Source organism: Nyctibius grandis, chromosome Z (assembly GCF_013368605.1).
Source record: "Nyctibius grandis isolate bNycGra1 chromosome Z, bNycGra1.pri, whole genome shotgun sequence".
Lineage (NCBI taxonomy): Eukaryota > Metazoa > Chordata > Aves > Nyctibiiformes > Nyctibiidae > Nyctibius > Nyctibius grandis.
In genome coordinates, this window is record NC_090695.1 from 40,010,124 (window position 1) to 40,034,989 (window position 24,866).

General features: G+C 38.0%; 1 protein-coding gene across 3 annotated transcripts in view; it reads left to right on the forward strand.

Moving 5' to 3' along the window:
• Positions 1-24,866, forward strand: part of FOCAD (focadhesin) — a 132,730-nt gene that overhangs the window by 45,042 nt on the left and 62,822 nt on the right. For all 3 annotated transcript variants that reach the window (XR_011050036.1, XM_068422429.1, XM_068422430.1), the window contains exons 13-20: positions 6,754-6,858; positions 7,264-7,365; positions 7,893-8,023; positions 9,624-9,750; positions 20,601-20,735; positions 21,128-21,178; positions 21,849-21,932; positions 23,406-23,538. Coding sequence is in view for 2 of the 3 variants with exons in the window: in XM_068422429.1 (XP_068278530.1) it covers positions 6,754-6,858; positions 7,264-7,365; positions 7,893-8,023; positions 9,624-9,750; positions 20,601-20,735; positions 21,128-21,178; positions 21,849-21,932; positions 23,406-23,538 (868 nt within the window). In the remaining variant the exon portion in view is untranslated. The remainder of the gene's footprint in view (positions 1-6,753; positions 6,859-7,263; positions 7,366-7,892; positions 8,024-9,623; positions 9,751-20,600; positions 20,736-21,127; positions 21,179-21,848; positions 21,933-23,405; positions 23,539-24,866) is intronic.

Sequence of the window (24,866 nt, forward strand, 5' to 3'; positions counted from 1 at the left end):
AAAAGATGGGGACAGTAAATGGTAAAACCGTGATCGGAATGTCCTTTAAGTTAAGAAAGTGGAAACTCATCACAACAAACTTGTTAATCATTTGGAGTCTTCAGTTCCATAGGGCACTTTCTGAAGGATGCAATGGAAGGTAGTGTTCAGCATAGCAGTTAGAAGGCTGTTCTGAAGAAGAGAAGAAAGTCAGAGGCTGTGTGTGGAAAGAAGAGAACAGAAAATGGCTGTTAATCCCAAGCTTGTTTTTAACAGTGACATATATTAACTTGAATCTCTTCCTTTGGTGTTAATAGCACTTGAACGCTCAGTTTAAACCCAGGCATTTATAATGGGAAGACGGTCTAACCAAGTAAATACAGGTACATTCCGAATTCCATGTCTTTGATTCGTGTTCAAATCAGAGTAAACTTGGGCTAGCAGAACCTCAGAGCTTAGCCTTGCAAAAGGTAAATAAAATGTCCACAGGGCAAAATGAAAAAGTGTCAACTTTGCAGCCAAACTGTGGACTACCTGTACTACAGGAGAATATATGAAAGTGCTGAGATGTCATGGTGAGGATCATAGCATAAAAAGAATTGTGTGGTGCTTTTCTTTTTTAAGCGAACAAGATCATCAGTAATTCTGCTGCTAGTGGAATTCTGTTACTTTGTGGTTCAGGTGGTTAGTGGTTGTAGCTGTGGATATTGAATTGAAAAGCCATGGGTGATGGCCATGCAAAATCTGAGTTGAAGAATTGTGTTTCAAAACAAAACAGGGTCAGAAAGAGAGAATGGGCATCGAGAATGCTATCCTCATTGCTTTCATGTTTATTGCGGCTCCACAAGGGGAGTTCACAAACAGGATCTCCCATTTGCACACTGACTGTTGTTTTTATAACGAGTCTGTTGTCTCTGCACTAAATTAATGGAGCATATAAAGTACCTTGCTATGTTTGAAAATAATTACCATCATTGATTTTGCAGACATTGTTCTAGTTACGCTTTGGTTTCGTTTTTTCTTACCCTTTCCGTGAAGAGAGCCTAGAGAGGACTTCTGTGTATATGCCTCCTCCTTCCCCACGGAGTAAAAGCATTTTTATTGTGCAAGATTAGTGATGATATTAAATGTGTTTTTAGCTGAGGCATTTTGGAGTAATAATCTGAAACACTATGGAAGAAAATCCAGAAATCTTTTTAAAAAGCTGACAAATGAATAGTAGTACATGGGCTTTTAGGCTATCTTAAATCAAATCACTGCAGAGGTTGCACTGACACATGCTGTTCATGAAAGACTTAATACAGTCCTTCTAATCGGATGAATTTTCTTGTTGTGCAAAACCTGTTATTACACTTTGTGTGAAACGAGCTGTGCTGCAAGGGGAAGAAATGAAATCATCTGACTGAGAGGTCACTAGTGAATAGTAGCACAAGATCTATTACCATTACTAGAGGATTATGAGGCTCTAGAGGACATCCGTTCTTTTATGGTCTTTCAACTGCTGGAATAAAATATTTTAGTGGTAAATGACACTCTTCTGGGAAATCCATCTAAAGATGTGTTATTTTGTGTTCTCTGAGGGCTCAGAGTGCATTAAAAAAAGGGTAAAATACATTTTTATTCGGGTAGTAAACATGTTTAAGGATATGTTGAACTGGATTTGGCTCACTCAGGTGGTGCGTGATGGTATTGCGCTATGTCCGATTATGTGAACTTCAGAGAGGAGCTGTAGGGAAACAATCATATTATAGTCAGATCTTGTGGACAGATTCTTCATGGTTGAAGGTTGTTGGCTAGGATCCTGCTGGAGTACTTGAAACTTTTGAAAACCTAGCTTATGTTCTCTGGAAAAGTACTTCTGATTTTTGAGAGCAGTTTATTTTATAGTTTTTATAAACAGAAACTTATCTTCATTTGTGCACTTCTCTGAAAAACTGGTTCCCTTGTTTCTGTGAATTGTTCAGTACTTTTGTCTTACTTACTGGAGCAAGAAATGCCAGAGTACTGAATGGTTTCAAAAACTTGCTCATTTCACTGCCTTGCCTACTGGAGAACTAGATTGATGCCTCCTCTCTTGCAAAATTCAGCCCAACATTTCGCAGAAATAAAACCTAGAACTTTTCAGTGACATTTATTGCCTGCCTTTTGGTTGGCATTTGGGTTGGGGGGGCAGGTGGGCCTGGAATGCTCTCTTAGTGTTAAAATTGACCCAAAAGAACCCTCCAGGATAGGCATGCAAGCAAAGAATGTGTGGTGGGAATAATGTAAAGTGATATCCTACATTTAGAATTTAAAATGAGGACAGCATATGTTAATATGTATTTGGATTATATTTTTTTGAAATGGGTTTTTCCTTTTGAACATAACTTTACTTTGCTTACTGTTTTCTGGCTGTCTCTTATTCTTTGCTCTGATAAAAGGACTGCATGACGACAATTTCTCTCCAGTAGAATGTAAGGAAATGTGAAGGAACAGAAGAGGAGGATTATCTTCCTCCCCTGCTATCCTCCCTTAGCTTGTGCTTTTGAAGGAGAATAACTGTCCTGTAGCTTAGAAAAAAGAAATCGGACCACCCAGTTGCAGAGAGTGAGAATGGTTCTCAAACCTGTTTAAGTGAAAGCATTTTGTCTCACATGTTTAATCATACTTTGAAAACGAGAATTATGGACATACCTTGGCATAATTTTTGAGATGCAAATTAATTTTAAAAAACAAACAAGGGGGGGGGGCAAAAAAACCCTCAAAACACAGTCTTGAAACCTTCTTCAGGTTGCTAATGACAGACTTGACCTAACCGCTGCATCCTGCGGGAGCGTGGGGGATGCAGAAGGCAGTGTTGCCAGGCAGCGTGCCTCTCCCTCTCCAGAGCTGCTTCCTACCTACTGGGAGCTAATGAATCTCTTATCAGCTTTGTTAAGCCTTTGATGAAGATTCAGCATACATTTAATATTGAAATTAGTCCCAGCATTGTTTATCCATTACGTGAGGAAGCAGAGGAGCAGCTTTGATGTATTAGAACGTTTTGGTTTTTTTCCTAATCTTATAATTTAAATATACAGTCCAAAACAAGTACACTTTAAAGCACAGTACCATTAAGGAAAGTGCTGTAACTGGCCTTATAGTAGCACGTACTTAGTCTTTTCCTGAGAATTGTGTAAATCGAACTTAGCGTTTGTTTACTAGATGTTAGTTTAAAAGTCATTGTAGAACTTTCATTTATGACCTGTTTAGTGTAGAATAAACTTCGTAACTATAAGATTAATGCAAACACAGAACTTGGAATGAACTTCTCATCATAGCTGATGAAGGCTAGGCCTAGGCAGACTGACTTTAAAGAGTTTGAGAATGTTTTTGTAACTAAGGATTATGAATGTCGTTTATTTTGATTATAATTTATTTTGAATGTCATTTAATCTGATTACCATATGCATAGTCCAATGTAGCTGCAACTGAGAAAAATGCAGGAAGTAGCCTATTGAATAGAGAACTAGCTTAAGACCAGATGGAGTCGCTTAAGACCCTGCCTCTGGCAAAGGAAGAGGCACTATGGGAGGAGATTGGAAGGAAGGAACTTAGGTAAGGAGTTTGATCATTGTAATGACATATCTGACATCTCTACTGATGTTTTATGTAGCCTTTTTTTCCAGCACAGGGTAGACGAATGGCAGCATTTATCAGGGGTGGGTATGGTTTAAAGAATTAACAAAACCCTCTTATCCTCAGAGTTGAGAGTCTTCCAACCATGCTGCTGCATACAAAACTTTCTGGATAGTATTATTAGAAGACATTTCTTCCCTGTTCACACATTGTGTTAACAGTTGTATGGAAAACATGTATCTTAGTGGAGGAGCACACATGACCTCCTTGATAATTTTGGGACTTAAAATGGTGATGTGTGTTGCTGTGTTAGTGTCCAATCATTAGATTGCCCCCCCCTCCCCGAGGTATGGAATATCCATTGCTTGCTCATCGCCCTGCAATTTACCTTGTATCAAAGATTTAGGTAACAGTAAATCAAGTGATTTATTTACAACAGGTGCCCAGAAATAAAACTGCTTCCATCTATCAAGTCTCCTCCTGGCTTCAAGAGGATTTTTTTTTTTCCTTCCTGTATTATTTAGTTTCTGTGCAAGCTTCCCTTTCCCTAAGGCTTGATTTAAACAAAACAGGCTCTTACTTTGAGGACGGGCCCAGTGGGCAGCTGAGCCCCATGGAACCACTTGCTCACTACCCCCGGTGGGATGGGGGAGAGAATCAGAAGGGTGAAAGTGAGAAAACTCGCGGGTTGAGATAAAGACAGTTTAATAGGTAAAGCAAAAGCTGCATGTGCAAGCAGAGCAAAACAAGGAATTCATTCACTGCTTCCCATCAGCAGGCAGGTGTTTGGCCATTTCCAGGAAAGCAGGGGTCCATCACGTGTAATGGTTACTTGGGAAGACAAACGCCATCACTCTGGATGTCCTCCCTTCTTCCTTCTTCCCCCAGTTTTGTTGCTGACTGTGATGTCATATGGTATGGAATATCCCTTTGGTCAGTTGGGATCAGCTGTCCCAGCTGTGTCCCCTCCCAGCTTCTTGTGCACCCCCAGCCTTCTCGCTGGCAGGGCAGCATGAGAAACAGAGAAGGCCCTGATGCTGTGTGAGTGCTGCTCAGCAACAGCTAAAACATCCCTGTGTTACCAACACTTTTGGTCACAAATCCAAAACATAGCCCCATGCAAGCTGCTATGAAGAAAATTACCTCTCTCCCAGCCAAAACCAGCACACAACAAAAGCTGGAAAATGGCCCAACATATCTTCAATACAAAGGTCTGAAAGAAAGGGAAGGGAGGGTGCTAGCTAAGAAGGTGCTTTCAATTTGGAATAAACAGGTGGAAAAGCAAGGCACTGTTGAACTTGTATTGAAAGCCCGCCTGGGTGTGCAGGTCTGCTCAAATGAATACTACCTTGAATTCTCTGCCACTTTTATTGATTTTGCTTTGAAAGATTTACAGTAAACCCAGTCCTCTGTCTAGGCAGGTGATGAGATGTTGACTACCTCTACAGACAGTAGACATCAACCTTGGGAAACAGTGGGAGGGAGACTAGTCAGTCAAAAATGTGGGGAAATTTTGGTTTATAAAGGGATTTATTCTATTTAAGAATGTCAAGTAGTATTTGGAAAACCAGAAAAAATAATGTATTTTAGTTAATTCCTTAGGTATTAAATATGGATTCCAGAACAACATTTTTAAGTTTGTGGAAGCACAAATTTAGATTGTTCAACGGTAAAAATAGTGATGTCTTGTAGAGCAAACTGGTTTTTTTGGTCCGTAATTTGGAACCAGTAATTACGGAGTGAAGTGTGCAAAATCCCAAAGCTCTTGGATTTTTGTTCATTTTTCTTGCTCTGTAGTTTTTGTGGACTGAGGCACCACTGTACACCTTTGTACAGTGAAAAATTTTATCATCTGAGGACATCTGCTCATGTAAAAATGCATATTGAGAGAATGTTGTAGTGGAATTTCCCATGTAATAGTTTTTTGAACCACTATATGTATAAACCACCTGTATGTATATATATATATATATATATATAAAGGGTCAGCTTTATCATGATAAACTTTCAGAGATGTTAAGATTGCTGAATTATAGATGGGATTAAAGGTTGGATCCAATCTTGTAAACACTGTGTTTGAGAGTTGCTCAGCCCAGTATGTATGGGATTTAATACACATTTGTCCTCCTGCTTTAAGCCTCCAGTCTTGGATTTACTGAAAGAATTTTCTAAAGTTACAGTAATTTGAGGTTAAAGAGGAAGAAACTCTTCCAAGGATGACTCATTCCAGAGGTAACACTAAAAGTGAAACTGAGAACTCTATACCTTGTTTACCATGTATGGAAGATAATTTTCTGAAAGCCAGAAGACTCAACAATAATTGTGTCCACTTACTACTGCTAAATACCAAATTCCCTAATTACCTTTTCTGTTCTTGGGAATGATATTATCTTTTAACCCAAGTTTTATCTATGGAAGACTAACCCATGTGGCTAAGTGAAAATCTTTACTGCTCTCTAAAGGCAGAATGTAAACCAGTGCTGTGTAATTGCTTTTAAGTTGGATCAAAAATTGCTTTTTGATCCATAAAATCAAGAAGGGGAAAAAAGCAAGGCCATCATGAGTAGATTTAATTTTACAATATAGTGATACGAACGTGCGCAAGAAAAAACTGAAGGACCTGCAGGTATGAAAATACTGAAAATCCGATCTAAGTAAAAGGCGAATGGAGATAAATAAGTCTCCTTTCCTTCATCATCACTTCAGGGGCAGCTCACTGGAACTTTTGTACCCTATATTAAAGAATGCAGTAAATTATATTGTATTATATGACACATTTGTGGTATGTGATAGTAGCATCATCAGAATTCCTCTGTAATGACTGAACTGAAGTGGAAGAGTTTCTTCATTGATTTGGTATGTGTATTAATGTACCATTTTCAATTACATGTTCCTTTCAGTCCGCCTGTAATGGAATTTCAAGTAAAAAAGAATTTATTGTGAAAAGTAGATTATAGCAGTGGTTACATCTGAACATGCATAACAAAGAGCTTTTAAGATGATAACTTAAAAACAAATAAAATTACAGACTTTAGAATTTTCCTTTCTCTTTCCTATTAGCAGAAAAAATAATGCAAAAAGGTAGGAGTTTCTAGTATGTTCTGACAAGTTGATTGTCTTATGTAAGATACCATGTTGGCAACCTAGTTCTAAGTTTATTTCCTGCTTTTATTTTAGGTCCCAAATCTGATCCCACTTCTGATATTTAAACTGGGAAGACCTTTGGAGCCTGCACTTTACAGGGATATATTGTACACATTGCCTACACTGGGTGGACACAAGGTCAGAATGAAAAATTTTTAGTAAAACAAAAACTGTTTCAGTAAGAGGTCATTTATTTATAAAAAATGATTTAGACTGGGCAATGCATAGCTTGCTTAAAATAACTGATTTGTAAGCTTCAGCATAACTTTAATATTTTGGATGGGATATGACATCTGTTTTAAAGAGCAAAATGTACATTATGCTTTGTTGTCTGCACTGTGTCGTCATATATATATCATAAGAAGATGCTATTGGACTCATGCACTGAAGTTTTTCAGAAAATGACTTCCAGTTTCTTTCTGACATTGTAGTTGGACAGTTATCTCCTTGTTGTACTTGCTTTTAAAATAACAATTTGTAGATTAGTCTCTGTTCTTGGACATAAAAAATAACAGTGACGTTTGCTTAAAAAATTTCTTTCAGGTTTGTGTACCTCAGATTCTACATGCCATACACATGTTGGGGAGCACGCCGAAGCTTAGAGCAATTACTTTGCGGCTGATGACATCCTTATGGGAAAGACAGGTTAGAAAATTCTTGCAGTGTCACTAAGATAAGTGTAGCTGAAAAACTTCCTTACCTCTAACCAAGGAAGGAAATTAATTTTGGAGTATTGCTTATACTAGTATCTCAATATCAGCAATATAAAGTAAATGGTGCAAGTGGTGCCTGTACTGATTCTGGTTTAGTAAAAATTTCAATAGTATGTCTTTCATCAAACCTGCTTTTCATTTCATCAGGTCTCAGACTGGAATTAGGAAAAAACATTGTTTGAAGGCCAGCTTTTTGCTTTTCAGAATGTGCAGTAAGAACAGGACCTCAGTTACGTGGCAATAATTTGCTTCTGTGTTTATAAAGTAGCAATAGAGATTTGGTCTGCAAAAGTCAGTTAGATCTCAACGCAGCGTTAGATTCCAATAATGAAGAAAAACAAATTATGGTATGCAATAAAAGTGGTATTTAGAATAGTCATATAAAAGTGCTAGCAATTGAAAATCCTGTCACCCACTTCTAAAGGTTTGATGGTAATTTTTAAATTAAATCTTTTCTAGGATCGAATTTACCCAGAATTGCAGAAGTTCTTGGTGATGTCTGATACACCTTCTTTGTCTGTTGACAAAGATGCTCAATGGGAGAAGCTGATTGCTAAGGCTGCTTGTATAAGAGATATATGTAGGGAGAGGTAAGCGCAAGTGTTACACATCTTCTGTCTTCAGAAGGGAAAACAATTTTATTCAGCTGTGTAATTATTTTTACCTACTCTGTTATATTAATGGCGGGTAATATTTTTCTAGTTGTATGAGATACTGACTCAGGTATTGCGAATCTCAGCAGTTAGTAAGTTTTGGGTTTTATATTGTAAGTAAAAGAAAGCACATATAAATAATGTTAAAATTAAAATATCTGCATCCTGAAACAAAATGTGCATCCTATACTGATCCAGAGTAGAAACTTAAAGTATACCACTTTCAAATTATAAAAAGAGAGTGTTGAAACATTAGAAGAAACAACTAATGATCTGTCCTTTGACGTGTTCAAAGAAAGACTGGGTGCTTTTCTGAAAAGTATATTTTCTCACATGCAAATTACTGGTCTTCATTCAGATGTAATACTGACCACAGAACACAGTTGTACAAGTTTAACTGAATGATGTATTGATCCTTTGCAGTTCTAACAATTGATAAGTATCAGTACTTGATAATAATTTACAGTTCGTGTGACAATTACTTTTAAATATATTATCAATTACTTACTGGTTTTATGTGCACAATACCATCTTTTCTCTTTGTCACCTGTCTTTTGGGTTCCACTTTTCACTTTCATTTATGAAGGTCAGTTACTAACAGCTGGGCAGATTCATGTGTCTTTCAATCATCAACTTTAAGAAAAAAAATTCTTAAAGAAAATACCCTTTCCTTTACCTCTTCAACTTTCTTTTATTTTGCTACACAGCGTTTTTCAAGAAATTTAAAAAAAAAAAAAAAGTTAAAACCAAGAGATAAATCTCAGTGCAGCTGTAATATTCTTTTTGCCTGGTAAGCAGTGTAGTTAGAATTCAGGTGCATGCACGTTCTTCGTGCATTTAGAAATTATTTGGAAGAAAGTGAGAGCAAATAGAGGAAGCCTGAATGTTCCATGCATGTAATTCACCTAGACAGGTGCTATTTACCCCAAGTTCTTACAGAAACAGTATAAGGAACTGCTCAATCAGTGGGACACCTCCCCACCACTGCCCAATAAAACTGAATGGATGCTAAAAGACTGGAAAGCAAACAAGCACACAATGTAGTCATTGAAGAAGAGACAAATGACATTGCAGGAGCAAAAAAATCTGGAAAAATGTCCCTGTCTGATCTAAGAGTGCCAAAAGTCTTTTGGTGCCAGAATCTCCACCGATACCCAGTAGTGAGTACTTTTAGAAGACTGCAACAAAGCAGCAAAGAATAGTATCTTTAATAGTACACGTGGATTTTCCTTCTCAGTCACTTCTTGAATGATGTAATCTTTTAGCATACACAATATCCTTGGACATACACTTCCATAGCTTCACTACTTCGTGATCTTTTATTTGGAACTTGATACCTGATGACTTAATTCTCTGTGTCGCTCAGTCTTTAGAACTCTCTATCATCTCCTCCCTTGTATCTTTTTTTTTCCTCCCAGTTTTAGTCTGGTTTAGTTGTCGCTTAAACAAAACCAATACTTAATGAATTTTTGTGTATAGAATAGAACTTGTGCGTATGCATGAATATTGCCTTGTATCTTCATGTTTTTTCCTTCAGGCCATACCAACATGGAGCAGACATGTTGGCTGCAATTTCCCAGGTATTAAATGAATGCACAAAACATGATCAAGCTTCGCCCGCTGCCATAGTGTTACAGGGTCTTCAGGCACTTTGTGAGGCTGAGGTAAGATTAAATTGTTTTGTCCCTGTGTTTCGTGTTTTGCTTGTGGATCATGGACTTTTTTCCTAGTTCACTTTTTTTTAGAAGTACATGGGATTGTTGCAGAATTTTTTTTTTTTCTTCTGACAATTTAATTCCTCTCTTCCAACATCGGTTAATTGTTCCTGTTAATTGTACTGTGAACTTCTACTAAAGCATGTCAGCCCTTCAGTGCATGGGTTGGAATTTTAGCTCAGCTTTGTGGTTTGATTCAAAGACATCCTTTCATGGATTTTTTTACTTGAGATTTGAAAAGAATGGCTGAGTGGCACATAATTCTGATTGTCTGAAAAGTACGTAAATAATCACATTTTTGATACCTTCTTACTGGCCTGCCCTGCTGGGTCTCACTCACATAGTGTACCTGATAGGGAGTAAAATCACTCGTAATGGGGAGGCTTCTGTTGTACTCTAATGCATTCATTACTTAGTGATGAAGAGGACAAGTAAGCATTGGAACATGGTGCCCAGAGAGGTTGTACTGTCTCAGTCCTTGGAGGTTTTCACATACCTTTTGGATACAACCCTGCGCAACTTGGTCTGATCTCATAGTGACCCTGTTTTAAGCAGGAGGTTGAAATATCCTGAGGTCCCTTCCAACCCAAATTGTCCTGTGATCCTTCGATATCCTTGAGTTAGGAGCCAAGGCTCTTTGTTTCCACAGTGACGTCCCAGATGTGGTGATGCAGGCAGACAGGCTGTGAATCAGACAAACTTGTGGACTATGCAGGCCATCTGAGTTAGTAGACTAATGATAGCCTGCAGGAATATTTCATTACCCATTCTCTGCCAAACAGCAATTCTAAGTTTTTCCACTTCTTCAGTTTTAGTACAGTGTTTACTGCGGTGAGGCCAATCCAACAAAATCTAACCATTGCCACATTTTATGTTTGAAATCATGTCAGCAGTTTAAGAACAACATAGTAAATGGTTAGCAGTCCATAGACATTAGTATTCAATACAGCTAAAATGCTTCAGACAATGGCTAAAAAGAACTGACTTCATATGGAGTTTGGCTCTTTAAGGTCACATGGATTCTTTGAATGGTGGCCTCAGTTTTTATTTAAGTAGTGTTTTGCCAGGCTGGATTATATTTGGGCTTTATTTCCCGCAAAGAAGCAGGGGCTAGGCCTATGACAAATGTCACGTCCTGCTATAAAAACCTCATTTGAGAACAGACGTACTATACCACTATTGAGAAGTGGAAGGCAGAGACAACTCCATGTACTCAGGATGGAAGGAAGGAAGGAATGAATCAATCACTTTGTGGACAGGTAACATTTTTTCATGTGCAAATTCTTACAGGCCCTCCTCAGCTTGCTTTATTTCCCCAATTTCATGCCAGTGTAATGTTCTGGGAGACCAGATCTGCCACCCAGGTATACTGAAACTTGTAATAGAGAAATCTCTTGTGGTTTGATAAACAGGGTAGTCATTTGGGTTAAGTAATCCAGTCTGTCCCTTATTTAGCATTTAGACTCCAGTTTGCAGTGCAGAAACCTTAAAGGGCATAATCGTAGAGGCTGGTCAGAGGATTTTGTTTTGGTGCTTTCTCTCTCTGCCTCTGTCTCAATCGATAACTATTGGAAAGGGATTTCATCTCTTTGAGCTTTTCCATGTGCAGCTGCTGAGATGCAGGATTTTAGTGAGCACCTAATTTTCAGTCAGCTTCTGCATCAGTATAACAAATTACGTTCTAATATGTATAGAGTTGACATAGTTGATCATGGAACCCTATATACCGCATGGCTTTGTCAAAGCTGCGTTCTGAGAATCTCTTAGAAAAGCTCCTTTGTAAAAGTAATGCTATAATAAAACATGCTGTAACATTGATTTTTTTGGTCAAATGTTGTGGAAGAATAGTTTTCCATTTTGTTGACTGCAGTAATTTTTTTGTGGAAATGTAATGGCTTTACCCAAAGTACATACTACATGAATAGCATTAAGAGTATTAGTTTAGCTTTTGTGGGACTGAGAAGGGCTAGCCCCGCCCCCTGCCTTTTTTTTTTCTGGTCAGTATAACAAAAGGCCTTTAATGAATAGCACACAGTGACTTGCACATGAAAAATGTAAAATACATACAGTTCTTGCCAGGCCACATTTCCTATTTCTAGGCAAATATTTTGGGTTTTTTTTCCAGTGATTTCAACAGAAACCAGTGTACTTCCTATGAGGCCATCTATCCTGGCATCTGGTTGATGTCATGTATCAGGTACTGTACGCAAGCTAAGAAACATTCAAGAATGAAAATGTTAAGCATAGTATTTAAAACCCCTTTCCAAGCTTTTTGTGGAAGTGGTTTCTTGCTGTTTATTCCCTCAGTCCACATTTATTTGTTTTATTGATCAGAAAGAAACCAGCATAGCAGAGGAATATAATGAACTGAAAAGCTCTTTGAGAACAAATTATGTTGACTGAGTTTAACATTTAGTTGGAATTACAAAGCTGGATGTTGTTTAAACAGTGTACACTTAAAAACTGTATTCTTAAAATGGTGGTTTTGTGTTGAGATGTTATCAGAGGATCATTACCTTCTTCTTGGGCTCAAGTTTCTGCCAGTTTCACTTTCTCAGGTCTGATTTACTCCTCATTTTGCTTTTGCCTTACTTTACATCCTTGGCCTTGTACATAGTTAACATCACAATTTCTACTTGAACTCTTTAGCCAGTAGTGTAGGTGCAATTCCTTACCTGTGCAGATCTGCTGTTGAAGGGAGGTGCCAGGCTCCCTGGATCAACTCTATATAGGTAAGGGGTTTTCCACATACTGAATGAGGGAGTAAAGTTGACTAGGAACCTTACTGGCCTGTATTCAGTCTGTCTGGTCTGGTGAACACCCACCATCAGAATATTTGCCATTTTACTTGATTTCCCAATTATCTGCTACTGCTCCTAAAATTGCTGCTACTTCTTCTTTTTCTTTTTTTTTTTTTTTTTTTCCCATCTAAGCAGTGTAATTTATGCCCTCGCTGAATTAAAATAGTGTTATCAGTTCCACTTCAAAGTCCGCTACCAAAATCCATTTCAGTGCATCTTAATCACTGGTGCAATTTCTGGTGTTTGAAAGCTGGAAATGTCAAAGATACTGTGGCAATGTAAACTTAATTTTTCCTTTTATTAATGCATTATGTTATATCATAGAATCATAGAATAGTTTGGGTTGGAAGGGACCTTTAAAGGTCATGTAGTCACAAACAGTTCCTCCTTCTGCACCTGCCTCTGCACCCAACCTCTTTTCATCTTGGAAAGGTTCACTGCAGTGGCAACTTCATTTTCTGTCACTTGATTAGGATATGTGGCATACTAATGTAGTCTAGCTAGTGTTACCATGTTGTTTTCTTCTCCTCCCTAACTTTGCTTTCCTGGGCTTTGCCATTTTATGTATTTTAACATTTCATTTGTTTTTTTTTCTCGAGGCGGGAACAGAATTTTAACCTCATCTTCTGGTTTTGCTAATAAGATAGCTAGTACTCTTGCACTTACTGTAAGAAATTGTGTATAACGATAGCTTGAAGGGCACTGAATAGCTTCAGGAAGACTAAATTTGTCAGTGTATTTTAGGTGGAGAAGTTACTACTTGTTCTAAGCTTAGGAAAATTTTATTTTCTTCAGAGCACACAATATGACTTACAATTTTAATAGAAGTTGTCTTAAACTTTGTAATTTAAAACACTAACAGTGGCTTTTAAGTTACATGTTACTTCTCCTGTCTGGTCTTCAACTTCGTGTTGGATTCATTGCAGACACAAAATAAATTAAGGAAACTTGTGCTCCAAGTACTTATAATCTATTAGCAGAAATTGGAAAACTACTTGTCTATTCCACAAAAATAATTCCCCTTTCGTACCTGAAATTTCAATGTCAGCATTTTGCATGTGAATGTGGACATACTCCGTAGACAGAATGATAATGGCCAAACTTTTTACTGTGGAAATGGCATTGAGGAGTGATTTGGCTGTTAATCCTCAGGATTAATAGTAGCACTTTTGCCTCTGTGGCACCATCATGTTGTCAAGTCAGCTAGTTTTGGATTATTGGGCAAAATGTGTTTTGAAAAGAAGATGGGTTTATTTACTCTAATTTATTCCTAGATTATATTTGTCCTCAAGTGTCACAGGGCAGCCAGGGTCATTTTTTGTTATCACAGTGTGTGTCAGAGTCCAACACTATCTGACCATGTTATTTTAGATGTTCCGTGCGTGGAGGATGTAATGTGTAGTATCAAATCTACTTGTTTGAAGGTAGTTGTTAAACAGGATTTCTCATTCAGCAGAGTGAGACAAAATATACCTAAATCACAATACAAATGTAAGTTACATTTAGCAAAATACAGCAATTGCAATATACAGTTCAATCACAATACCGATGTGGTTCCCATTACTGGTGTCTGTAATATGCTCACCATCGCAATGCTGAGCGTCCCCAGTCCCCAGGAAGGAATATGTGGTTGAAGCTAGCTCAAGCTCATTGCTCTCTTTGAAATTCTTTTGTTGGCTGTCTAGTTTTATACTGTATGTTGGGCTGAGCCACCCATTCCCTCCCTTGTATGCTGATCTGACTGACTCAGGGGCATGTTCACACTCATTTAAGGAACTGGAGAGAAACATTTACACCATCCGTTGATCCACTAAGCTGTTTATAGCTGTATATCTAAATCAAAGGTCCTCTTTGTGTTGAGTCAGTTTGCAAGAGCTGCGGTCAGTTACACCCTGCATTATTCTCGGAGCTTCATGGGCCCATTACCTTTGCCCACCTGAGCCACCTTCTGTTGTAGGAGTTTATTGGTCAGTCACAGTGTGTAGCACTTACACAGAGCAATGCTATGCCCTTTACTTTTTGCAAGTTGCAGGTATTTCTGTAGCTGGCTGTTAACTGTAACACTTCGCAGTGGAGGATGTGTCTGGTGGATTTTTCTGCAATTGCATGTTCTAGAAAGAATCTGATAGGTTTTATCCTAATTGTCGTTTAGAGGAGATTCTGAATTTCAGGCAATTATCATGACAGATATGAAGCTGCTCTGCAATAAATGATGAATACCATATGTTGACTTGGTTACTGACAAGTTTACTGTCTGGATATACTGATTCAGTTTTAAGGCAGAGTTTTAATTGAAGAGTAGCTACCTGGGGATCATTTTGGGACAACGACAGGCAGAGGAATCTGTTTTGTATTTCTCCTGAACCTACTGGATTGTTTTAATAAGAATTGCAATTGTACTAGGATACCCTTTTTTTCTATTGTCCATACTCTAGGAAGAGATGTTAAGATTTCCAAGAGGTGATGGAGTTGTTTAGAAAGCTGTTAAATGAGACCCATTCCCAGCTGTGTTTTCTAGGTTATTTGAAGATCCCAGTTCTGCTTGTCATTTTTTCAGAGTGCCAGAAGTTTTGAGCAGTATAAATATGTCTTCAGAGATCCACTTCAAAAACAAGTATTTAATTGTCAGCAGTGTTGGAACAGGTGAGACATACTGTAATTTCTCCTTTTTCTCAAAATGCAGCAAAAGTTTTTAAGTTGTGATATATTCCAAGCTGCACTTCTTTAGCTAAGACAAAAAACACACACTCGTGCCCTTAACAAATCTCTACTTCCAAACCTGTCCTTGACTGCCTTTAACGAATTTATTTCTGTCCTAATTTAAAATTGAAGTAGAGTTTAACAACCTAGATGAACTCATATTGGTTCTGTTGTCCTTTTGTAACAAAAAAAAAAAAATAAAATAATTCTTCCTCTCCTAGTAGCAGCAGTGTTTAAAATGAGAAAAAAAGTTACTACCTGCAAGCTCATATGCTACTAACTGAGTATGGAAGGGCAATGTGTTATTTTTGGTTGGGAGGCATACAAAGTAAACATGCCTTATGTTGTGGCAGAGAGAGTGTAATCATTTGAAGGATGTGTGTTTGTTTTAAAGGCATCCAATGAGAAATGAAACACACAAACATACACCTGTACTATTTTAAAGTTATTTTTTGGTATTTAGAAAACTTCCCCTTTTGCATTCTTAAAGAGCTACAGTTTCCAAAATGCTACTATTTTATGATTTCTGGATGCAGCAATGCAATTTTTCAAATGTTCCCACCTTGTTGGTGGGAATTTGGTTAGGACTTTTTTAGATCTGATGCTTGGATGTTGGATTATGGAATTAAGTTTTCTTGTTTGAGCTGGCAGCTATCAGAGTGGCATCTTATAAGACCATCTGCTCTAGACTGGGAACTCTATTGCAAGTGTTTTTTGCAAAAGCAGAAACATTCTGCATGTTGTTGATAAGTTTCTGGATTTCCATCAAATTAAAGGTGCTCTTAAATGATCAGAACCATGATATGGTAGGGGGGTTTTAATTTTATCAGAAATGCCAAAGGAACCTTGCTCAGTGGCTCTAAATAGTGATTGAACACTACTGAAATGAAAATATTACTACTCAAACTGTGATAATGTCTTTGCAGTTTTGTGGTTTCATTGAGTAAAGAGTTTGATACAGGCTGATGCTTATTTTTGTCACTATGTTGAATTGAATGTGAAGTGAGGTTTGAATTCAAAACACTGTGTTCCCAGTGTTGTCATGGATAATAGAAGTGTGAGCAGTTCCTCAATACAGAGCTTTTTGACTAGCTGCCAATAGAATGTGTGCCTTTCTAATCTGAGAAAGCGCTGACTTTCGAGAATTCCACTGATGTGTTTAGCTTCATTCACAGTTATTTAATGGGACTGTGGTGAAGATGATCCTGTGTTCGGTAGAGATCCAGAGTACTACATATGGAGAAGACAGGAGAATGCCTTAGACAAGTGCATCCTTGTTCTGTCTTACAGTTCATGCTGCTCGGTCCTGCCAGCATCTCAATGTTTTGCAGGACTTGAGCCTTCAGTTCTTTGAGCTTATAATCTACGTAAGACTGGAGCTGCACACCTTTGGACTTTGGACAACTAACTGATCCATGCATCTGTGTATGAAATTATTAAAATCATTTTCAAACTTGAAGAAGAACCTATGGAGTAGGAGGAAGCTCAGCTTGAAGTCTTCCTGTACGCTGCTGTTACTGTTCATAAAATACTGTGGTGAACATAAGCAGTAGACTAAAAGGACTTTTTTAGCATCCTTAAGTGGATGTATTCACATTTATGAGGAGACTTTTTTTTAATGTGAGTGGTCTGAATAAAGCAGGTTTTGCTGTCATCTGAAGCTTGAATCATGTTTCTTCGAAATAAAGCTGAGCATCAGGAAATTCTGGGTCAAGTGGAGCAGCGCCAGTTTTTTTTATTTGGATGTTATTGCCTGCAGCTTTCAAAAAATCCCTTTGTACTTAGCATATTTATGCTGTGCTGACTTGCAACACTAGGAAAAAGAGAAAAATAAAAGCTTGAATTTCAGCTGTGATACCGCTGCACAGCAGTAATCCCTTTACTTCAGGAGGACCTTCTGTCTGAAGAAATCAAAATGCTTTTGTAACAATTGATCTGTACAACTCTCCTGTGAGTACTCCTTTTTTCAGCTGGGAGAAATCAAAACCTTCGATTTCTTCTGAAGCTTCAACAAAATAAAACTCCAATCTCTGCTTCCTCATCCTTTCATGTGACTCAAAAGGTTACTCTTTTCAGAATCACAGAATCACAGAATGTTAGGGATTGGAAGGGACCTCGAAAGATCATCTAGTCCAATCCCCCTGCCGGGGCAGGATTGCTTAGACCATATCACACAGGAACGCGTCCAGGCGGGTTTTGAATGTCTCCAGAGAAGGAGACTCCACAACCTCTCTGGGGAGCCTGTTCCAGTGTTCAGTCACCCTCACCGTAAAGAAGTTTTTCCTCAAATTTAAGTGGAACCTCCTGTGTTCCAGCTTGTACCCATTGCCCCTTGTTCTGTCAAGGGATGTCACTGAGAAGAGCCTGGCTCCATCCTCTTGACACTTGCCCTTTACATATTTATAAACATTGATGAGGTCACCCCTCAGTCTCCTCTTCTCCAAGCTAAAGAGACCCAGCTCCCTCAGCCTCTCCTCATAAGGGAGATGTTCCACTCCCTTAATCATATCTTTCTATATTAAATCTATTATATCTATATAAGATTATTTCTATCTTAATCATTTTCTTTCTATACTGTAAAATTTTGTACTAATTATGTGTGTCACTGAGTTTCCAGGCACAATATCTCAAGTGCCTTGATGACAAATTTCAGATTCTCATGACTTTGAATTAAGGATAGTTTGGTAAAGCGCTTAAGGATAGTCATGAATTTAAGCAAAAACAGTGATTTTGTATTCAGTGGGACTGTTCATATATTTAAAGCTAGGCTAAAAGTGGAGTGCCTTTTTGAATTGAGGTCTGAAAAATTGTAGAATCATAGAATTGTTTTGGTTGGAAAGGACCTTAACCTAACACAACCAAGTCCACCACTAAACCATGTCCCTAAGCATCACGTCTACTAGTCTTTTAAATACCTCCAGGGATGGTGACTCAACCACTTCCCTGGGCAGCCTGCTCCAGTGCTTGATAACTCTTTCAGTGAAGAAATTTTTCCTGATACCCAATTTAAACCTGAAGGAGATCAGGTTAGTCAAGCAGGACCTGTCTTTCATAAACCCATGCTGTCTGGGCCTGATCGCCTGGTTGTCCTGTACATGCCCCATGATGCCACTCAAGATGATCTGCTCCATAATCTTCCCTGGCACCAAGGTCAGGCTGACAGGCCTGTAGTTCCCCAGATCCTCCTTCTGGCCCTTCTCCAGGATATTCTTCCAGACAGCTTGCCATGAGAGTGAACTAGCTACTGACTTGATAAATAGAGCCAATATTTCCATGTTCTCTATGAAACAACACTATAATACAGAGGTTGTTGTAAATATGTTTTATAATGCGCTTGGTTGTTTTTTTTATTCAGTGTAATGTCTGTGAGCCCCAGAAGTTGTAGTTGACTGGGGCAGAAAAGCCAAGAGATTTGCTGTTGCTTGTCAAACACTGCATGTGACTAGGGGAGAGGGTTTGTTCTTTGGTGCTAATGAAACCATCCTATTGTGAGAAACAAACTGTAGAATTCCCCCCCCTTTTTTTTCCCTTACAGCTGGCAAAATCTCATATGGATTTTGGCTGTTGGTGTATATAATTAAAAAAAAAATCAGATCTGTTCAGCTGGCTAACTAATGCTTTTTACCATGCTGTAATGCTTCCCAGTGTATGTTGGATCTGCATAAGAATTCTCTTCTGATAGTCTTTTTGCCACTTAACCACCAGGGTACATGCATCTAGTATTATTAAATTTTGAAACTTAATTATTCAGCTTTTCCTGTCCTCTATAAGTATTAAAGAGCAGGATAGACTTCTTTTTATGCAGTGTTACCTTTGTGTTGGAGGATTTCAATTTGTCGTTGTTTTTTTTTTTTTTCCCCCCAGTGATTTCTAATCTGTGAAAAAATACCAACCTTAGAATCACCAAGGTGCTATGAGTGTTTAATTTTATGATCTGTAATGACACATTACTTTGCTTTTCATGGTATGTTTGTCCTATAACCAAACATTGGCCTTCTGACTTTAAAAAAAAAAAAAAGAAAAAAAAAAGAAAAAGCATGATATTTCCCAGTTTATGCTGGATTCTTTGTAGCATGGAAGCCTGCAGATACTCCTGGTTTTACCTGTCATTGCCAATATGTTGTTGTGATTGCTTCCCCCCCCGCACACCTTTCCTTCACAGAATCACAGAATCACAGAATCACAGAATGTTAGGGATTGGAAGGGACCTCGAAAGATCATCTAGTCCAATCCCCCTGCCGGGGCAGGATTGCCTAGACCATATCACACAGGAACGCGTCCAGGCGGGTTTTGAATGTCTCCAGAGAAGGAGACTCCACAACCTCTCTGGGCAGCCTGTTCCAGTGTTCAGTCACCCTTACAGTAAAGAAGGATGTCCTTCGCTCATGAGGACCTAATAGCTGGGATTACAGAGTGTATCTAAAGTGATTTCAGTTTCTATTTAATGCACAGTAACTTTCTGATTTCTAGTATAATGGCGAAGGCAGATTTAACAAGGCTGAAGTAACTATGTTCTAAGGACTTGGAAAGCAAATGACAAGACTCCAAAGTCATTATTAACAGAATAAAAATAAATTCTATGATTTTTCAAACCAGTTTCACAGTTTTTGTAAATTAACAATTGGAAGCATGATGTTACTATCATCTGTGGTTTCCTGACAGAATTATTTTTTTATGTTTCTGGTTCATTGAAGTGATTTCTGTCACTGTAAATTGTAAGAACTGACCTGCTTAGTATAGGGCTAATGAAGTGTGGTATTAGTGTTTATTTTAGTTTGACTTTTTCCCAACACTTTCTGGATTCCTGCAGTTTTACATTCTTCTTTTGTTCCGCAAATTTGGTTGGATTTGCTTGTGTTTAAAGATTAAGGGCATTTTGTTTTAGAGGGCTCCCAGGGAACATAGCTTCCTCCATAGCTTCCTCTGCTTCCATCCTGTTGAACTCCCAGACACAGCTTGCTTTTAAGCTGATTTGAACAAGTGAAGTGGAGGAGTAGTGATATATGAAGATCCATCTAGAGCTTTATGTGTATTGCTAAGTGTCCTATTTATTTCCACTGGTAGCTGCTTTATCTGGTGTTGTGCAGTAGTATTGGATGATGTCAATTAATATACTGTGAGACTGTTAATACAAGTGAATTTTTAACACACTTGCTTTTTTTTTTCTTTTCCTTTTTATGAACCTTTTATTAATTCCTGTTCCCAAGTAGGAATAATGAAGGCAAGTGCTGGAAAGAAATGTTGTTTAAGTCAAGTTGGGATTGCTGTTAGTAATGGTGCCTCCCACTTTTCCTCAAGGTTGTTTGCATCCGTTCTACATGGAATGCTCTGTCACCAAAGCTGAGTTGTGATACAAGACCCCTCATTTTAAAAGCGCTGAATGAATTGTTTGCCCTGGTTCCCTCGTTAACAGTGAATACAAACGAATATGAGGTATGTACTCATGGACTAAGGTGAATCTCTTGATTTAGTGTATCTTTGTATATGACTTTTAAATGTGCCTGCTTGTTTTTAATATCTAAATTGCACCCACTGCTTAATTCAGGTTAATCATAATGCACATTTCCGTACAGTTTCACAATTTTAGCTTGCATTAGTGAATCCTGGGAGGTAGGTGAGAAATTCCAGTGCAAGGTTGATCAGAGGTTTCCCTCTCCCAGAATGTGAGGACATGTGAATGCGTCTGCAGTTCAAATCTGCAACCCTTCCATGTTCCTAGCTCAGTGCATGTTGATATGGCAGCAGATTGTTTCAGGTACTGCCTCTATTTCAACTGCTTATTTGGTTAAAAAAAATCTGAATGCCTGTTTTGTTTGCTTTTATAGAAATTCAAAGCTCAAGTTGTCAGCTTTCTTTGGAACAACACACAAAACAAGGTAGGTGATAACAACTGAAAATGTTGATTCCTGGTGTCAGCAACTGGATATTACGTTTTATACCTTTCTGTCAAGACAAGGTTATCAGTGTCAGCAGTCTTGTTTTCTAACAGAGTTTTCTTCTTGTCATTGACCATTTAACACTGTTTTCGAAGCAATGTAATGCACATGGAAGGTGCTAACTGATGGGCCTGACATCTGCCATGCCGAAAGAGAACTGTAACAAAAGCTAGTTTGACTCCTCTGGTAGACTTCAGCCTTGACATGATGAAGCATTCTTGGCAAAGCTGCAGCTGTGACAAGTCAGTTCTTTGGTGGGGTATTGTAATGCAGTGGCAATGTTGGACATCATCACCATGGGGCTGGTGGAACCAAAGTATTTTAGTTTAAATATAGCTTGGATATTTCTACATAAACTACTCTCACAGCAGTAATAGAGTGTAGCAATCAGAATGTTTGCTATCAAGACTAGATAATTGGTCTTGCTAATTTGCATTGTATATATAAAGTAAGCAATTGAGAGTGTGTCTCAGGAAAACATTGTTATTTTAAAGTCTTTTTCAGCATTCAGTGGTTAGTGGATAGGCTATTTGTATGTGGAGGTTCCAGTAGGTAGCAATACCTTATACTGTGCTTCTGATTTTTCTTTTTCCTTCTGTTAATTTTTTAGGATGCTGTTGTAGCCATTTCGGCCTATAAATCACTCTCATCATTTGGCTCTGAAGAACATACAATTCTTCATCTTCCTGAAAAGGTAGCAGTGTTGTATGTTTAATAGTAAGGACATCTGACATTTCCATCTGACACGGGTTATATCCTCTTGGAAAGGAAACAAGGCCTTGTGCCGTCTCTACTAGACAACTATCAGAGCCTCATAGAAGGAATATGAGCTCTTGCTGGTGAAATGAGACAATATTACGTATGATTAGCGTAACTAAGACTTATGAGAGGGGAAGGGCACAAATGCAGGCTGAGTGAGGTTTAAGCAGTCAGAAGGTAGTTTTTCTTCTTTCATTAGTTAAATCAGCAGGTTATTTTTTGGGCACCTGATTTGCATTTTATGCTCTTCTGTTAATGCTTGCAGTTGAGTCTTGACACTAAGCAGCTCTTGTGATTACTGCTTCGTCCATTGCAGTCACGCTCATGCTTAGTACTTTTGTTCCTGAAATGGGCAAGTCAGTTTGAAAAGTGCGTGCTGTTTTTGGAATTAAGCTGAAAACTTTTCCTGTGTTTCTGTTCTGAACTTTTACAGCATAACATTTTGCTTTTTTGTTGATTAAGGCAGCCAGAAAGGACTTGAAGTACTTGCAGGAAAGCTTTTTAAGTATGTAGAGGGCTGTTAAACCCTGAAACCTCCATCTGGTAGTTGACTCATTAGCCTTACAAAATGAAAGAGTGGAAGGAGGTGAACATACAAGGTCATCTATGTGACTTTTTTTTTTTTTTTTTACAATAACCTTGTAAGGGAGACTAGGCAACAATCAGTAGTCTTCTGGTACTTTATGGCACAGTAAATACTTCTGTAAGTTTTTATTTTGACTGGCTGTTATGAAAAGCTTGGAATAAGCAACTTTAAAAATAAAAACCATACTTGCTTTATATAAATCGATGAGAAGAGTTCAGCATGAACCTTACAAATGAAAAACATGTTTTGCATAGAACAGCACAAGATAGAACGAGGGAAATCACTGAACATTGCTGCAATACTAAATCTTTCACAGTAGTACATACCTCCGTATTATTGGTGCTGTTACTTTACAATCATTAGAAAATGAGTAAGTATATTATCATTGAAAGCATTGTAAATATGTTGCAGTTTTTCAAATTCTGAAAACTAGTATGGAAAAATAATGTCTAGCAGAAATGCTCTGTGTATATTAAAGTGCCAGTGTAAAACCTTGTTTTACTCTCATTAAAGAAGAATCAGAGTGAACATGAAGTTTTAGTAATATTAGTTCAGTCTATAAGTGTCAAGATTAATTTTACTATTACAGATAGGGATTTACATACCCATGTGTTTTTGTCAACTAGTTTTGCCTTTCATTCAGGTAGAAGAAAAGCTTTTATTCTTTCAGCTTCAAATTAATGAAATGGAGTGAAATTAATGAAATGGAGAACTTTTTATATTTAATTGGTATTTTTAACACTTGGTTGACACTTGAAATCATGAAAGGTCATGAGTATTCCAAATTTTTGTGCTGACATTTCCTTTTTTTTAATCTTTCAGGCACGACCACAAGTTGATGCACTGGAGGAGGCAGACATGAATGAAGATGAAGAGGAGAAAGAGGGAGATCTTTTTGTTCCGGGTTCTTCATATATCAAGCTGTTGTCTCTGACGCCAGCTGCTGTTTTAGGAGGTAAACATATTCAGTATTTGAGGTTACTTTGCAGATTTATAATCACAGTGACTGTACAGACATGTGGCTTTCTTATAATGGAGTGTCATATTGAAGTGCAGCCTTCCCCCCCTCCCCGCCCCAGGAAAATATCTTACCAAATTATAGGTAAAAATATAAAGTAAAATTTCAGAGGAAAACAAAACCCCCGACCCATTTTTAGGAAGACAATGAGTCAGAGGTCCTGATGGTGGAAAAAATGCTTATAACATAACTTAAAAATCCTTATCTGTTCTATAGGAAAAGCCAGTTGCTTATTATTTACTTCAAGTGCCCACTGTTTCATCACATCTGCTCAGTCCTCCCTGTTGAATTTGCACTGTTTTTAAAGGCAGCCCTGTATTTTAGCCCAGCACAGACTGAAGAAAAAAACCCCACACCCAAAGCCATAGTGTTTTGTAAACAGAGCATTAATAGTATTAAAACAATGCTGTATACAAAAATCTACTTAAACAATAAAGATATTAGTGCTATGCTTAATGCTTAATTTTAGTGATGCATCTTGATACTGAAATATGCTTCAACAGATGGTCTCTGGTTGATGCACTTGTCTTGACACCTATGCAGTTGAATCACCTTTTAGTAACTGGGTTTTTTAATGTTCACTTGATTACTCTCATTAATGCAATCTTTCACTTCCAGTTACAAGATTGTGATGTTAGTGCCTGGACACAGGGATTGTTATTTTACTGTTTGTAGAATGCCTGGGATCCTGATGTGTGATTGCAACCTGTAAACATTGCCATAAGAGATAGTAGTATTGTGTAGTATTTTCCCCCAGTGGAGGCTCCTAGAAAGATCCATTCATTAAATACTCCATGCATTGGAGTCTGGAGTTTATGCAATCTCACCTACAAAGTCTATATGCACTAACTAGTAAGTTCTGGAAGCTTTGTGGGGAAGACTGACATAATGAACTTCAATGAAAGAGAGTAATGTATGTGGGCAGAAAACTCAGCTGTGTAGTGGATGATGAGATAGGCAACTTCCCAGGAAGATGGGAAACCAAAATGGACGATAGAGACTGAATAAAAAGATGCAGCTACCACAGACTGATATAAAAACACATATGCAAATAGCTTTTCCAACCCAAACACTCACTGAATAGATTCTCCATCAGAGCAGTCTTCATCTTCTGACACTGTTAGTTAACAGAGAATACAGAAGAGTTGAGCAAAAGCTTTAGGGACTGGCAGGGGTGATTGTTGTGAGTTAATTGCTTCAGTGAAAGGGTGGATTCGTGAGATAATGTCCAATATAGGCCAAGAGCCACAAAGTCTCTGTTCTAT